This window comes from Scomber scombrus, chromosome 10, assembly GCF_963691925.1.
Source record: "Scomber scombrus chromosome 10, fScoSco1.1, whole genome shotgun sequence".
Taxonomy (NCBI): Eukaryota; Metazoa; Chordata; class Actinopteri; order Scombriformes; family Scombridae; genus Scomber; species Scomber scombrus.
The window spans coordinates 28,036,209-28,053,960 of record NC_084979.1 but is presented as its reverse complement, the minus strand read 5'-3'; the positions used below and the strand labels follow the sequence as shown (position 1 = coordinate 28,053,960).

Sequence of the window (17,752 nt, the reverse complement as noted above, 5' to 3'; positions counted from 1 at the left end):
CCATCTTAAAAAATAACACACTTAGCATAATTAAATAAATGATGAAATGCTTTAAATTATAATAACCATGTTAATTCAACAGGGTTGCAAGAGTAAACATGTATATTTTCTTTTTTGGCAGTGTGGGCAAGTATCCTTAACGTACATCCTGTTACTTCCCAGCGACAATTGTCAATAAAACTGAGCATCACCGCCTCATCATACTGTCCTTGATGATCTTTTCTTCTTCAGAGAGATTACCATGAGCTAATCATGTGCCTTTACTGAGAAGCACCTACACTCTGTTGGGCGGATGGCTGGAGCAAATCCAATTGATTACTTTTAAAAACAGTCCCACCCATTTTTAAAGCACACATAAAACAGCATGTTAACAATAGCCTATATACACAGTTGAGCAGGAGCAGCAAGGCCATCCCTCTGACAGAGTGACAGACACTTTCCCCGTGTGTTTTTTCGAGGAGGAGATCACTCTAAGGCATAACAAGGTAAGATATTTGAATGATACTGAAGTTAAGACACTGTCAAAATATGATCAGATGTACAAAATGTAATAATCACTCAAAAGAAGTTGAACTTTATTTGCTGTATATCCTTGCTTGTCAATGTAATGTAACATAACACATTTCTGGTGTCTTGGGATTTGTTCCAGTTGAATTTGTATTGAAAAACCTGTTTCTTGACTGGAAGAAGTATGGGGAACGAGCACTCCAAGAACAAAGAGCTAGCCAAGGTAAAATTATACTAATTACACAACAAACCTGTACAGTAACTTTCATTACATTAAGTTTTAAGATGCACATGGAAAACAGTATTTCTTTTTTTGCTTCTTGGAGCCAAGGTTTGAGCCCCCAAGGTTTCCAATCATTCATGTGCCTTCTTCTTCTTGGAAACTAAGTCCCTTGTGAACTGTGGAGCTGGCACATCCCAATATATGTTTTCTTTATTATTTTTATAGAAAGGGAAAATAGCTGGAAATGGAGCAGTGAATGGCATCTCTAAAACCGTCACAGCTAATGGTGAGTGAGATTTTTTTTATAGATAATTTAATGGGAAATAATTCATAATAATGACTTCACTTTAAAATAACACAGCAGTACTATGTAATGTATAAATGCAGGCACAACTGAAGTATGCCTCTATAAAAACAGCAGCTAAATGCTCAACACCTAAATGTTCCCTAAATTCTCTTGTATTCTTTATGTAAATATACTGTATATCAGTGGATTTTCCCATGCACATGTTAGAATAGTCCTTTGGACTCTTCTAATACTCTGTAAACACAGTGACTCCCAGCTGGATGGTGTCTTCAGTCTTCCAAAGTAAACTCTAGGCGTAGTCTCAGACACTGTCGACCTGTCATGGTGGTTTGTGTCCCTACACTTACAGTAATGCTGAACGGATTCTCACTGACACTTAAGTTTGTTTAAGAGCTAATGCTGATGCTGGAGATAAGGATAATGTCACTTTCTTGGACTAACACATTGACTTCATGGTGGAATGCACAAGTACAAATCAGGCATGGTGCTGCATGCACATACTTTAGCATTTACATCCACATATATTACTGGATATTTACCATCAGCAACACCTTTTTCTGTGATAAAGTAGATGGTTTATGAATTAGAAGAGCTGTCAGACAGTGTGGGAGTGGTGGCAGAAGTCTTTTGCTTACATTTTGATCACCTATTATTCGTTTTTTGCAGTTAACACTGAGACCGTAATCGTGCAAAATGGCATGGCCACATCATTAAATCCTGCCACTGAATATGTGATAGTTGAATCCGCCAGTCAACATGTTGATGGTCCAACCCCTGACACCACTGTCCAGATGGAAGAGATTCCAGCAACTGTCCCGAGTGTTCAAGAAAAAGAGACCTCAAATAAAGATCAACCAAATGAAAGTGTTCATGCCATGGATCCACAGCCGGTGAGTATATTTATTTTTAAAGGTGATATTTTTGTATTTTCTTATTGTCTGCAAATTCCATGAAAAGTTCAAAACCAACTATGTATTCATCCTTCTAAGTAGTATTACTTGTGAAGCTAAAGCCTGACATCTTATCCTTCTTTGCCATAAGGCTCCATTGGTTTAAAATTTAAAAACACATCAAAGAGTTAAAAAGTATATATATATATATATATATAAAAATCATTTAGCTTCATTAAATACTTAAATATATATATATACATGACCCGCTTTTAAAGACTTGGGTTTTGTGATCACTGAGAGACGCGCCAAAGCAATGTTGATTTAGGTCATTTCTTAGGATTTGTTGACAATAAGAAAGCCAGCCTTGTCTTTTAATTTTGTGCTATAATCTCTTTTTAACAATCTGCCTGCCAAAATTGTCTGAAATCACTCAAATTCAAATTTGATTTCCTTAATAACGTCACTTTTAGCCGTGCATAAACCATTCCAAGGTCATATTGCAAAAAGAGAATAAAATAATTTGTGTAATCACGAAGCAATTACATCACTGAGAGACCTGAAAAACATGAAATGCAATACCAGCCCTGCAATAACTACTTCCTCACTTAAAAACGTGGGGTTGTCGTTGACACAAAGGCTGAAATTGAATTCTGTGGTACATTTTGAGGCTTTTGATGGCATCTTATTGTGCAGCATTATATTGAGGGGTGTTTATAATATTTGTCCACCTCTTTTACAAACATTGAGCAGTAAAATTTTATAAACACCTTAAAATATAATTAAATTCAATACAGTACCATGAGCTAAAATATGCAGAGTTTAGTCAACACCTCTTTGTCAACGATAATTAAAACGATTTTTCTTTTAATTAAGTATTTATCTTTTTGTTGGACTGTTATACTACATGGTATTTCAATGAAGATCAGTTTCTATTTTATAGTGGCTTAGTGTATACACAGTGTGATCAAGCACATGGTTATTTGTCCCAGAAACAAACACCAATTGTGTTTTATCTAAACGTGAATGTTGATTTTCATGATAAAGGAGTCGGATTCAAGTGGAGAAGAAGCTGCTGACGCGATCATCATTGTGCATCGAGAAGAGTTTGTATGCCTCACACAAACAGTTGAAATATCAACGCAAACGGACATGGGAACTAAAGCAGATATTTCAACGCAAACTGATGATGATTCAACCATTAATACTGAGAGCCCAGTGGAAGAGCTCGCCGTGATGGAGATGGCAACAACTGAAGAACAATCACTGAATGAATCTGCTGTTACCATTGCCGAGGAGGTAGTTGAAGACACAGAAATTGAGGAACCTTCAGACAACCAGACACCTGGGATCATCATCACAGAAGTGGTCAAGATAGACAACAATGTGTATGAGAATATATTGTTCAGAGCGGAGAGGGTGGAAGTTACGGACGGTTTTGAAATCAGCCACACAGAAACCTTAAATCCTGAGGGAGAGAGCATTGTTGAGCCAAAAATCACCACAGAACCAGACTCGATCCCAAGTGAATCCATTTTTGTAGATGAAACAGCTGCAGAGGAAAATATGATCGAGGAAAGTGTGCCACTGGAGGTGTCTTTCAGCCTTCCCAAAGTGGTGGCAGATTGTATTGAGGCAGTTTTCACTGCTGTTTCTGAGTCCAGTGACTACGCTGCTGTAAACACATCAGAGCCACAAGTGGATGAAGTAATTACTGAAGACAACGGTGAAGGAGCTGGAGACATGTCCGCTGATGTAGCACTGATTGAAACCGCTGAACCTGAGCCTAATGCTGTCACTCCTGCGGCCGGGGAATCAGATGGCGTTCCCTCCCTAGACGGAGAGCCAGTGACTAAGGTGATGGAAACAATCTTTGTTATTTACGAGGAGCCAAATGCTACACCCGGAGACCAAGACATGTCTGTAGAAGAACCTGCTGTTCCTCTTGAGACAGAAATTCTAGTTAAGATGGAAACTATCCATGAAGAAATCCCCGCCGATGATGCTGCAGCAGTCGATGATGTACCAGAAACCCTCACCCCTGTTTCTGACGATGAATCTTCAGAGAAGAAGTGTGATAGTTGCCCTGAGGAGGAAATTACCACAGTAAGGGGCATTGTGGAGGCTCCTTCTGAAGAAAATCAGCTTATCACCATTGAGAAACATCCTGAAGAAACTCAAATCAAGCTTCAGTCTATTCATGATCTTACTATTACAGACGTTGATGTTGGTGAAGATGTGATAGCTCAAGAGGCCCCTGAAATAGTTGAAGAATTGGAAGTCAGTCCTGCTCTTGTCAAAGAAGAATACACTGAGGCGATACTGGAGGCAGCAATTGATGCTCTCTCTCAACAACTTGAACTCAGTGTCGTCACTCCTCCGGAGCATGCAGCAGTTAATGCCGGCCGACTGGTAGAAGAGGTTTTCTCTGCAACAGTGTTCGTGCCGCTCTCTGCAGAACAAGAAGCAAGCCCTACTATTCCTGAGGAGCTAGTGGTAGGGACGATTATCCAATCCAAAGATGAGATAGTTGCTGAAGAGATGAAGGAGGAAGCTAAACAAGCTTTATTATTTGACTTTGAAGCAGTGCCACAAAGTGTTGACGAAGATACAGCAAGTCCTACCATTCCTGAGGAGCCTGTGTTAGAGTCAATTATCCAACCCAAAGATGAGATAGTTGCTGAAGAGATGAAGGAGGAAGCTACACAAGCTTTATTATTTGACTTTGAAGCAGTGCCACAAAGTGTTGACGAAGATACCGCAAGTCCTACCATTCCCGAGGAGCCTGTGTTAGAGTCAATTATCCAACCCAAAGATGAGATAGTTGCTGAAGAGATGAAGGAGGACGCTAAACAAGCTTTATTATTGGACTTTAAAGTAGTGCCACAAAGTGTTGACGAAGATACTGCAAGTCCTACCATTCCTGAGGAGCCTGTGTTAGAGTCAATTATCCAACCCAAAGATGAGATAGTTGCTGAAGAGATGAAGGAGGAAGCTACACAAGCTTTATTATTTGACTTTGAAGCAGTGCCACAAAGTGTTGACGAAGATACCGCAAGTCCTACCATTCTTGAGGAGCCGGTGGTAGAGATGATTATCCAATCCAAAGATGAGATAATTGCTGAAGAGATGAAGGAGGAAGCTACAGAAGCTTTATTAATTGACTTTGAAGCAGTGCCACAAAGTGTTGACGAAGATACTGCTGTCCAAGAAACACATACTGCAGTAGAAGTTGTAATTTTTGAGGAACTTGTGGAAGAAAGTGACGTGGCAGAAGAACAAGTATCTGAAGATGAGCCACCAATGGAAGCCACAGAGGAGCCTGATGTAGAAGAAAATGTCACCCTAGCTGAAGTTTTGTCACAAGATGCTGATAAAGAGGCGGCTACTCCATCAGTTTTTGCTGTGGAAGTCTTGGAAACTAGTCGTGTCGTTTCCGAAGAGGCCGTGGAAGACAGTTCGAGCCTTCTTGAACAACAACCAAAAGCCAACATGCTAGTGGTAATCGTCGAGACAACTGTAAATGACTTGACAGAAGAGATGACATACGAAACAGGCTATTCGGGTAATGTTTTAGCGACGGCTGCGGATAACACTGAGGATTCTCAAATTGCTGCTGTAGAAGAGAGTGTGGCAGCATGTGTCGAGGCCATTGTAGAGGAAATCATTACAGAGGATGCTGCTGAAGCCGAATCTAACCCTGTGTCTTCAGAGGAGGGAGTGCCAGAAATCGTCATAGAGGCTGAAGAGAAGTCAGAGGATGAATCAAGTGTGAACTCAACAGTCCCAAGTCCAGACCATCAGGAAAACATGGAAGCTGTACTTGTTAAGTTCAGTCAGCATGTGCATCAGTGGTTGAAGAATTAGCACATCAGCTAGGTGGTGGTTTAGCGATATCATCACCGGGATATAGTATTACTGTTAAAATCCATGTGGCTCCAAAGACAGAGCAGAAGTGAAATGTTACAGTTTTTGTAATGAAAAACATTGATCTACCTCATGTGTCATGTAATTGTGATTGTAAAAGGATTTCTGTTTTGTAATAATCCGTTTTGTATATATCATCATCTCAAAAGTTCACATTTTAAAGTGCTGAAACATTTTCCAATAAAATAAAAAATGAAACCCTGAGGTTGCATTTCTTTATTCATGGCTTTGTTCATGTTTCACATATGTTCTTATGATCTGTTTGGTGATAAATAATCCTCGCTTTCACAAAAAAAGTGATTTAATATAATGTCAGAAAAGAATATGTATAAAACAATAAATTAATATTCACACATTGAAGCAACAAAATAATCTCAAAATCAGGTTTGGTGCGTTGAGTATTTTTAAATATACAGTACACAGCAAGGTATTTGAGTTTCCTGACATTTCTCAGGGCATAACTCTCAGACATTGTTGAATATCAATGAGTGAGGGGTGGGACACACACATTAATAAAAGGGTGATTGTTGACAATGCCCCGAGTAGGCTGAGGCATGGTTGGAATTGCGCTCCCATCTCAATGCTGCGATTAAGACACTCACTGCTTGCATATCAGCCTCACTGCTCTAACGTAATTCTCAAAGGCTAATTCTTTGTGATGGTGTATAGGAGGCAGGAAACCTAAAGCAAGAACCAGAATCATTAACTGAGCCAGAAAGAAGGACTCTAAACTCTGGTCCAGGGGAAGAAAAAGCTCCTCTTGACGAGAGAAACAGTGAGCCTGTGGAAAACCAAGAGGAGAGTATCCAAGAAGAGAATCCAGTTATGAACTTCTTCAAAACACTAGTAAGTGACACAGTTTGAGTAAATGAAATGGAGAGTGGTTTATTTGTTGTTGCTTCTCGTGTAAAATTAGAGTGTCAATGCTGCTTGGAAAATTAATTCAGAGAATTGCTGTAATCAAAAGTAAAAACATATCCACCCTTATTATTATCGGATGGTTACTGAAGGCAAACATCTGCTTAAACAGCAAACAGCTAAATGAAGTTAACGTGTGTGCTAATTATTGTTTAAAGCCTCACTGAGGCCAAGATGTTTGGTAATTTGCCTGATAAAGTGGAGATCAGTGATAATTAATTAGACTTCAACAGGCGAGTGCTTAAAATGTGACTTGTCTGTTTGTGATTCCTCTTATATTGTATGGAGGCATGTACAAATAGGAGATTGTCAAAAGCTGGTTTACTGGCATTAAAGGTGTCCATAACAAATTCTGCCATGATGACAGTGCTTGATGGAAGACCTTCAAGACCTTCAAGACTACAAGAAGCTATTGTTTTTCCTCTTCATCATGCTGTCTTTTGGACTCTTGCCGTTTTAAAGAGTTACCATTGCCCTTGCCCCATGCTAATCAAGTCTTTGAACATGCGGGAATGTGGTGGCCTATTGTTCGGCCCATAGTGTGAGCTCACAAGGGAGGCCTGTGCAGTTGGAAGTTGAGATTTGTGAAGATAGAGCGAGGGCAGGCCTACGCCATCGCCGGAGCACAATAGCTGTCACAATGACAGCGCATGTACTGTATGTGCTCTGTCAGGCACCTCAGTGTGGACTCTGTTTGCCTCAGTTAGCTTATCATAAAGGCCTATGTCTGCATTCATGAAAGGCCTCTGTTTTATCTAAATAATTATTTTTCTGTTCCTGTTACATCAACTATATCCTTTTATTTTGAACGCTTTATACTGCAGCTTTATTGCCAGCTACATGAAATAACATAATGCTCCATGCTTTTACATTTAACATCTGAAGGTTAGGCATTTTACTTAGCCTAATTAATTGAGAAAAAGTTAATTTTCCTTCCCTTGTTGCACAGGTGACTCCCACTAAAACATCCAAAAAGGAAACAGCTACTCCCGATGCCACAAAAGAGCAGGTGACCATCACATATAAAATATATTAAATGCATAACTCATGCAAGTACTCCATGTATATATTTTTGATTGGTTGATATTTGATTTTCTCTCTATTGTTTGAGCCTCATATTTATTTATTTTTAAACTATATCAGTGAATTCAGTTATGTTAGGGACTGACCACTAAACACAGGCTGTTGGTTTGGGAAATGCAGATAGTTTTAACGGGTTGTTTCAGTTATTTTCCTTGCTTGAATAGATTGTATTTTTGCTTCCAAAACAATGCATTTTATTTCTAATGGACCAAAACGTCAAAGCATTTATATAGTAGGATATGTACACAAGCTTTTTGCTTATCTTTGTTTGCTTCATTTTAACTTTTCTTTTCTCTAACTGCTGCCTTTTTTTTGGGTTGCCAAATAGTCCCAGAAGGAGGCCGAGCCAGCGCCAACCACTACTGTGAGCACATTGCCTATAAAGTGTCTTAATTTGTATAGCAGAACTTGCAATGCACTATAAAGGCACAAACTGTACATTGTTTGGTTATGTTCAGTCCCAGAAAAAAACATTATTTAATCTAACTTTAGTTGCTAATGCTACATTTTACATCCTAAGTTACAGCCTTGTTGCAGTGGGATGAAAACTTGCTGAATGATCACTGCCTTGCATTTATCTTATCATATCTCACCTAAAATTGACATTGTATATCCTAAAATGTGTTGGATGCACAAAGGTAACTGCGTGGACACTTTGCAAATATTATCCAGCAAATAGCAAATCATCATTCTAACTCTCTGTCAATGAATAGGTTGCGCAAGTGTCTGAGCCACCTGCAGCTGCATCCAAAGGAATGTCTATCCCACCACCACCTCCTCCAGAGCCACCAAAAATGGAGGTCAAAGCAGAACCAGCTGCCAAACCTGTAAAACCCACACCAAAGGAAGAGCCAAAAGCTGCTGCAAAGGAACCCGAGTCCTCAAAAGGAAAATCAGCCAAAGATACACTGAGCAGATTCTTCCGCTCAAAGGTAAAAACCTCCCCCAAAAAAAACGTCCGTAATTGCAGATTGCAAAATAAAATCGCTAATTTACAGGATCATTACTTTCATGTACTTTCAGGAAGTGTGTGTTAGATTTATAACGTAGTGTGAAACATACTGTATGTGAATTTGAGGTACTGCTAGGTTTCAAGGCAACCAAAGAAAAGGGTGCTTCGGCAAGTGGAGCCAATGCCCCGGCTAGGACTGCAGCAGTGGTACAGTAGATTATCATATTCTCAAACTGACAATGGCTCATCCTCTTACTAACTGAACAAGAGCTGTTTTGTCTGGAGGTGGCAGAAACTGAAGCATTTGCTGTTTCCTAACTGGAACCAGCAGCAGTTGTATAGTGTTTGCTCTGTATTGAAATTTTGTATTGAAACTCATGCACAAGAATCACAAATGTTTTTGTTGTTCACTTTCAAACATGTTACTCCTCAATTAGACATGGAATAATGGTGTGACTTTGGTCAAAAGGTTTCACTGGTAACAAAACCTCAAATCTGCATCCCTGTTTCTACCATGGTCCATATTTCTGTGATAAATCATCACCAAAATGGCATCAGTGCCTTTTTCATTTAAGTTTCAAAATTAGTTTGACATTTTGGGAAATATGCCTTTTTGCTTGTGCCTTTTGCTGATTAGCTTAGCTCAGCTTAAAGACTGGAGGCGGGGTGAAACAGCCAACCTGGCCCTGTCCAAATTTCACAGCTCACTATTTAACATGTGATCTCATTTGTTTAATTTGGACTTTGTGATAATTTGTCTAGTCACTACCGTGAGGTTGCCAAGCAACCAACTGAAACCATAGGAAATGACAACGCCCCGCCGATGGTTGCCAACACAGTGTAAGACACAAATTAAATACAATGTTTTAATTGGTGAGATTTAGAGGGGCTGGTAGGCATATTTGTGAATTTTGGAGAGAATCAGGTCAGGTGTTTCCCCCGACTCCCAGTCTTTATGCTGAGCTAAAGTAATCGCCTCCTGGCTCCATAGTGTGCGTTCATTGCCATGATAACGTATTAATCATTTCATAATAAATGCTTTTCATGTGCTTTTTTAGGACATTTCCTTTCTGTCTTGTTGGCTTTTACTCACACTAAGAATTCATTCACTGTCCTGCAGAAAAACACGGAGCCAGAACAACCTGCTGTAGAAATAGCAGGGCAGGAAGTTGTTGATTCACAGGTAAACGGGCGAGTGTGCTCAATCTTCCCAGCTGTATTCAGGGGATTTTTCATTCATGTATTCTGATGTGAGCTTGAATCTGCATGCACATGATTTGAGTAGATACTCAGAAAACCTTTCAATAGCACAGAAGGTCTTAACTTTGAACTGTACAAACATTATTGCCTTTTCAAGGATCACAGCTGTGCATAACAGACATGAATTTTACATTTTCATATTCATTTGCATCACTTCAGAATAAAAAAAAACAGTTTTACCCTGCAGGAATCACCAGAGGAGGTGGCACAGCCAGTTGTAGAAGTCCAGGTAAATCAATGGAGAACTCAATCTTGGGGTTTTGTCTTTTATTTTTTATTTTTAGGGAGTGGAGTATACTGCTGATCCTGATTATATCACATCACGTTGTTCTAATTTACATTGCTTTTCTTCCTTTTTATATGTTCTGACTCATTTGCATTTGCTCAGAGAGAAAATGAGGTTGAACCTCAGGAGACAGCAGGGGAGGTGGCACAGACTGTTGTAGAGCAGCAGGTAAATCAGCAGGAAGTGCTCGGGAATATTAATTCTTAATTTTCTTTGCTCTACAGACACTTCTGACATGATGTTGTTCCAAATGTTACAAATATTATGTTGTACCACTTTAATTCATTTCACTAAACTCATACAATCGAGTAAAAAAACAAAACAAAACAGCTATTTTTAAAGTTTTGATTAATCAGTCCAATCATTTGTTAACATGTTTAATCACACTATGCCCAACTGGTGAATAATTTCCATCATGACAAAGGAAGTCAGCCCATAATTTATTGCATGTCTTGATTGGAAAACAAATCAATTTTCCTTCCCTGCAGACGGTGGAAGAGGTACCACAGCCAGTAGTAGAAGCTGAGGTAAATTAAAGGAAATAATGTATGCTTATTTGCTTTCCTGGCTACTGTTAGAAGAAAAAAGATTGATACTCTCATGTGTGTGTTAATACATGAAGGAACAGCTTGGAGGCAATTAGCTTAGCTTAGCATAATGAATGGAAATGGGTGCAAACGGCTAGCCTGGTTATGTTTAAGGGTAACAAAATCGGCCTACGAGCACCTCTTAAGCTCACTATTTAACTTGTTACATCTTGTTAAACCACAATTTTAATTTTTACACTTTGATTTTTTGTGTATTAAACAAACAAGACATAACATGTTAGCTTTAGAGGTGCCGGCGGGCTTTGTTTTTAACCTTTGGGTGGAGCTGCACTAGATGTTTCCAGTCTTTATGCTAAGCTACGCTAAAATGCACTTGTTGGTTCATATTTAACAGACAAATATTGATATGGTGTATCTATCTAACTCTTGGCAAGGAAACAAATATGCATATTTTGCATGATGTTGAACTACTAAATTAAAATTTTACTGCATTTGATTTGATGGGAGAACAATTAACTTTTCTTCCCTGCAGACGGTGGAAGCAGTTGTGGTAGAAGCTGAGGTAATCGAGGTGAAGGAATTCAGCATTTTGTGAAATACTGCATGCTTATTTGCTTCCTTGGCTACTGTAAGATAATTAGATTGATACCACTCTTATATGGGTTTGTTATATATGAAGGTAGCTAGACCGGCTCTGTCTAACAGTACCAAAATCGGACTCCCAGCACCTCTAAAGCTCACTATTTAACATGTTATAAAAAATATTGATATGGTTTATCATGTAAATCTTTGCAAGGAAGCAAATATGCATATTTCCCAAGATGTTGAACTAAATAAGGACAATCTCAGAATCATTAATTTTCCTACTCTCTTCTTTTTCTACAGAAAAATACCTTCATTTATTTTGTCCATCATGCTGTTGGGTTCTTAATCCTTACAGGTTCAGGGTCTTTTTCTGCCTCATGTCAGCTCTGATCCTTGATACTTTCTCTTTCACTTTCAGGTGGTAGTTCTTGCTCTCACTCTTTCAGCTTCATGATGGTGGGCCTCATGTCTTTAATTTGTAAATAGCTCATGATGTGTATTTTCCTCTCTCCTGTTTTGATAAAAGAAGGTGGATCCCTCAAAAGCCAGCACTCTGGAGGCTGCTGCGAAGCCAGAACCACCACCGCCTGTCCAGGAAGAAAAGAAATTAGCCTCAAAATCATCCTTCTTATCTTTCTTCAAACCTAAAGTAAGCACCTATTTATTTAATTCTTATTAAGACTTAAAATATCTGAAAATATTTGTGTGTAAAATGTGGTGGACTTAGAGTAACAGATTGATGTGAATTTGAGGTACTGTTAGACAACATGACCACAAAAGTCCAGGCAGCCTCCACAAGTGGAGTTCGGCTTCTCCGGAAAGCTACTGGAGTGGTAAATACAGTAAAACTGCTTAATGAGAATAGATGTATTATTAAACTGTGTAATTTCATTAATTACATCTGGTATGGTTTCACCATTTATTATTATCTTTGAAAGTCATAACAACGCATTTCAATGCTTCTGTGATCATCCCTCATAATGCTGCAATCACTAAGACTGATTAAGACTGGGTCCTAACAGCAGATGTACATGTTAATGTCACTTCAAATTTTACATCTGATGTCATCTCAAATCCATCTAATGACTGGAGCGCATAAAACATTGTTATATAACCACACAGATGCTCCATCCTCAGTTGCTCTCTGGAATAATTGAGCTTTTCATTATGTGCCCTCGACACTCTCAGGCTGATGAACCCAAGAAGGCGACCCCAGCCCCAGCTGCAGGAGCAGAGGCAGCTCAGACAGTAAAAGCCAAAGATGAACCTAAAGCAGCAGCCAAGTCATCTGAGGCCGCTGTAGATAACAAACCAGCCTCAGATGCCTCCCAAGCTGGAGATGATGCAGCCAAAGGACCCAAAAAACTGGAGAAGAGGAATTCCATCCATCTGTTCTTTAAAAATCTGGTACGGATATTAAGACTTTAAACCCTAGATATGGTTGACTGCAACTTCTGGAGCAGAGATGTGATATTTTGTAGGCTTGTTTTGAATGGCCTTGTGTATTTCAATGGTTGTGGCGTAATCTCACCACTAGATGGCAGCAGCAACTCAAGTTGTGGGCCTTTCTTTACTGAATATAATAAGAATTGTGTCCTCTGTGTAACCTAGTTCACATGACACACATTCCATGCAGTGTTGCAATCAATGCAGTTTAGTGAAATGATACAAGTGAAATAAAGCATTAAGCTTGTTGAAGAGGTACTTTTCAAACAAACAAACAAACAAACAAACAAAAAAGGAAATTGCTTCCCACAACTAGCAAAATGAATAAGACTTTTTATGAGACTCAACATAAATAATGGGTTAGTTCAACTTTAGCATGGCATGACACGGCTGTTTATATAAAATAAATAGATGAAAAGAGATAGATACTGTGACAAATAAACATTTACGGTTGTGTCTGTTTAAAACTGCAGGGTCAGAAACGTCACTCTACAGATGCCGGCGTCCAGACAGAGCCAGCGGTTGTTGCTCCAGCAGCTGAGAAGGCCAAATGAAACCAAAACCAACACTGACATTTTCCTGTACAGACCCCCTTCTCTTGTTCTTGCTCTTACTCAATCTTTACTGTATCTCTCTCTCTCTCTCTCATATCAACCCTTCAACCCCTATTGAATTACTTTAACGACATTTTTTTTGTTTTTGTTACTGGTTAGTAGTTACTGTATGAAAAAGAAAGGTTGCTAGAAGGATTAGAGAAAGTGAAAAGGTGTGAAAAAGGGGAACAGTGGTCAGGTAGTTGAACACGTGCAGGTTTGAAATAGTTGGAGGTTTACTTGATGGTCTTGTTGTCAAGATATATATATATTTTTGATCATACAAATGTCTTGACAAATATAGCAATGTGAGAAGTGTGAAGCTTTTTCTACAGACATTTAATGTGACTTCTTTCTGTTTTTGCAACCTAACAAACTGGGCTTATGCAATATACAGTGCCACGCTTTGCTTTTAGCAAATAATTTGTCTGAAACATTTTAAAAACCACACGTGTCGTATAGGTTATATTTTTTCAGTTCATGCCAGAAAAAATCATGCAGTTGTGGCAACTCGGAGGTTAATATGAAATGATTTTGAAATGGGTACTTAAATTTGTATGACACTAAAAATTAAAAGCACCACGATAGATCTGTTCTGATAAGAGCAGCATGTTTATGTAACACACTGCACTTAGAGATTTTTTTTAACTTTATGTGAGCTATATGTAGACTAAAGCACATTCGTACATTAGTGTTTAACAGTCATGCTTTGGGGCCATATGGAAAATCACAATCTTTTTTTCTGTTCTGTTTTATTCTGTGGGGAACTGATTGTAAGTATTCAGACATAACAAATGCATCTGGGGTGGCAGAATGGTGTCGTCGTGCAAATATGTCATCGTGGTACGTTTCTGCAGTAGTCATAAATCACATCCGATTAGCTTTTTAATCACATAGCGGCACTTTGTGTCTTGTCGTTTTATGGAAGTCTTTTGGTGTTTTGTGTTTGGCATATGTACAATTAATATCATGCTTTTGTTTGCCTATATGTATGCGTGTATTTGTAACTATACAGCTATCATGAACACAATAAATATGTTCACCATTCGTCTGTCGTTCATCACATGATGTTAAGACACTTAATCAAGAATAACCAGGTGCCAGTTTGGCAGGTATTGAATATGTCATTCTTCCACCAGTCATTTTCATGCATACCGGTTAATGCAATAAACTTGTAAGCTAAGGTGTGTGTGATTGTGAGTCACACCTTGCTATGTTGGGTGTAGAAGCAAACAGTAAGCCTGAAGGCCAAACTCATCTGTGTATTTACCTGTGACTGACAGCTGACTGTCAAAAATGAAAAGGGACCACACAGCATGCCATCGTTTGTAACTAAGACAGACTACTAGACAACACAACTTGAACAATATTTTCATTTTTAGAGTCTATGAGACACGCCTTAGAGATAAAAGATGTAAAACAAGTGCTAAGCAAATGTAAATTCCAGGTAAAGGAGCAGCTCAAATCTTTTTCAGCCATTAATTGATAGTTTTGAAAGGGTATGTTTTAGATAGCAGTGTCTGAGACCCACCATTCACCAACCATTCAGTGATGAGGTCGTGGCCCCCAGAAGGCATAACTCACACTGCTCCCTTTGTTGTTGCTTTTGACACATTCTTCTCGCATTACTCTCTGTAATAGGTGTGATGATTTTAAATTGTGCATCAAAGTAATTGCTGTGGCACTGAAGGAGCTAAAGAGATGTATTGCTTGAACATTGTAAGACATCTGGTCCAACATATCTTTAAATTAGGATGTAGTTTATGGGGTTTTTTTGCCAACAATATTACAAGCATGTGTTGAGAGTTCATGTTAGTTACCAAACATAAACTATAATAGTGATGAAAGCAGATACACATTTTGACAATGAGACAAAAAGTAACAGAATTTTTAAATAGCAACAATATCCTGCAAACAAAATGCACTCAAACAATGTCAAGATAAACATCTATCAACACTATCGTTAAAATGAAGAACTATGTAAAACCCTTACTCCAGTTCCTTGTGTCTTTACTTCCTCATCCTGTTACAGAAATTAGCTCAGCCTTATAGTCATTTATAGATCTCCTGGCAGGACTTAGTACAGACAGAGATAACAGCTGCATGTCCCTACTTGTCTATGCCAGAATTGGGAGCTATTATCCACAAATGCTTTTAAATGGAAGGCATTTCTGTAATATTATTGAAAACATTCATATTTCATGAGGGCTGGACAATACAGACTATAATGAACTGGGTGGCTTATTAAAATGGAAGTGGTTATAGGTATGGATTTGACAATGCAAAGACTGTATGCTGCACAAGATCTGCTCGACGACCATGTTGCTGCAGTTCATCCCAGGACAATGCATGTGACTGTGTGAATGCACTGAGCTCAGAGGGGGTGGAACAAGGGAACAGTGGGCAGGGAGGCCTGACAGGAGGCCTGCTGTCAGCACTAATGTGCATCACAGCGCTGCTCGCTAGTAACAGGTCTGTTGGGGAAACATTGGGGTGAAACGATTCCAGAGACCAATGAGAAGACATAGTAATCGCTATTTCTGATCTGATAATGAATGAATGGCGGTGATCTAGCCTCTACGGGGCAGTCTCATTCACTTTAGCTAAGGGTGAATTAGCAGGTCCTGCAGGCACAACGTGTGTGTTTGTGTGTTAGGGAGGCATTCTAATGCAGATGTGATTTTTTGAGGGTTGGTTTTTTTGTGAGTCTTTTCAGGGGAATGTTACATCCTGCAGGAGGGACAAAAGGCGTATTTAGTCTGATACTGGAAGTCCCATGAATGGCTTAAGCTATTTTAATGTCATTCAAAAGTTTTGAAACATTCCTATTGTGTGATATTCAAACATATGCCTGATATTCAAATCAGTGATGTGATAATATTTGCATGATGTCTGTGTTTTAACCTCAACTGAAAGCCATATGTTTAGAAAACCATTTGAGCTTAAAACCCAATCATAAATCATTTGATGATTTGAATTATAGGATTACATTTTTTTAAAGTCTGTCTTTGAACAATAGCACATACTATATGTACAGTGAAACAGATTTAGCAAACTAACATGAGGCTTCAGCCATCTGAGTTAGCCAAATCAAGTGGGTATTTTCTGAAATAACTGTCCTTTTGGTGCCAAGTTCCCCCTTTGTGCTTACACAGAAAGTGTTTCCTTGTTGGCTGGCAGTTGGAGGCGAGATATCCACTTGCTCTGACTATCTCAGACTGTTAAAGCCTCATACGAACTTCAGATACATTTCTGTGTAAATAAGGATTATGGATATTGTCTACCATCTCTTTCATTGGATGCATTTAAGAAAGGGCTCTTTTAATAGCCAGTATGAACAGCAGGAATGATTATAGTATTCGAATTATGTTTCAATGTTAGTTTGGTCATCTGACTATTGTTACAAGACAGACTTGAAAAACTGTAAACCTATCCTGTAAAGCAAATGTCAGGAATGCTTCTGTTTCCATTGTTGTGCTTTGTTTGGTTCCTGAATATGTTGTTGCAAGTAAGAAGAAGCAGAGCAAAGTGCATTATGAGAAGTTAGGATATAATGAGATATATAATAGAGAGAACTGGGAATTGTAATTAATTTAAAAACCGGCGCCTAAAAGATATCATGTCCTGTTTTTAACATACAACAGAAACAGTCTGACGATGATAAATGTCAGCTGAAATTGATTTGTAAGGTTAACAACAAAACAATAAAAGTGAGTTATCATATCTATGGCACGACTGTGGAGATATAAGTCCATAATACTTTAAATTTCAGGTGAACCTCAGATTCAAGGATATTTGGATCTTCGGGATTCTGAGCGTCTTTTCTTGCTTAGCCGCAAATCCGTCTAAATGTAGGTGTAGTTGTTTTAAAGAAGAAATATTTACATAATTATGTCCCAAGACCCTGTATCTTTAAATTTGACAGAAAATCAAAGTAAAAAGTACAACATGATACATGTTTGACCTAGTTTTGATAATGAGAGAAACACATACTGATACTGGATTAATCCAACGTCAAACTCGGCCAATTTCACTCATTTGATCTAAATAATAATATCTTCTCCTGATAAACTATCTGTGTACACTTATTTATTCATTTACTTATCGTTTTCTTCTTTGTTGTGTATGTGCCTGTTTCTGGGCAACAAGTGTCTTTGTTTCTATTGTTTGTAACTATGTCCACATACCCTCTTGAAGAGCCATTATAAAATAAAGAAAAGTCTTTAA

The 17,752-nt window shown here is 38.5% G+C and overlaps 1 protein-coding gene across 2 annotated transcripts; it reads left to right on the top strand.

Moving 5' to 3' along the window:
- The first annotated feature begins 6,457 nt into the window (after positions 1-6,457).
- Positions 6,458-14,545, top strand: bcas1 (brain enriched myelin associated protein 1). 2 transcript variants are annotated; one of them, XM_062427665.1, is made up of 7 exons: positions 6,458-6,700; positions 7,722-7,781; positions 8,184-8,219; positions 8,569-8,787; positions 12,013-12,135; positions 12,675-12,893; positions 13,406-14,545. In XM_062427665.1, the coding sequence occupies exons 1-7, from the start codon at positions 6,680-6,682 to the stop codon at positions 13,484-13,486; spliced, it is 759 nt and encodes a 252-aa protein (XP_062283649.1). In that variant the 5' UTR covers positions 6,458-6,679; the 3' UTR covers positions 13,487-14,545. The 2 variants fall into 2 exon arrangements, with proteins under 2 accessions (XP_062283649.1, XP_062283651.1); XM_062427667.1 differs by lacking the exons at positions 7,722-7,781; positions 8,184-8,219.
- The last annotated feature ends 3,207 nt before the right edge of the window (positions 14,546-17,752 follow it).

What these genes read in the sequence shown, in the direction of transcription:
- bcas1 (XM_062427665.1), top strand. Translation starts at nt 6,680, where the DNA reads ATGAACTTCTTCAAAACACTA. An exon ending in GCAGATTCTTCCGCTCAAAG is followed by an intron (nt 8,788 to 12,012) that starts GTAAAAACCTCC and finishes TTTTGATAAAAG; the next exon opens with AAGGTGGATCCCTCAAAAGC. An exon ending in TATCTTTCTTCAAACCTAAA is followed by an intron (nt 12,136 to 12,674) that starts GTAAGCACCTAT and finishes CGACACTCTCAG; the next exon opens with GCTGATGAACCCAAGAAGGC.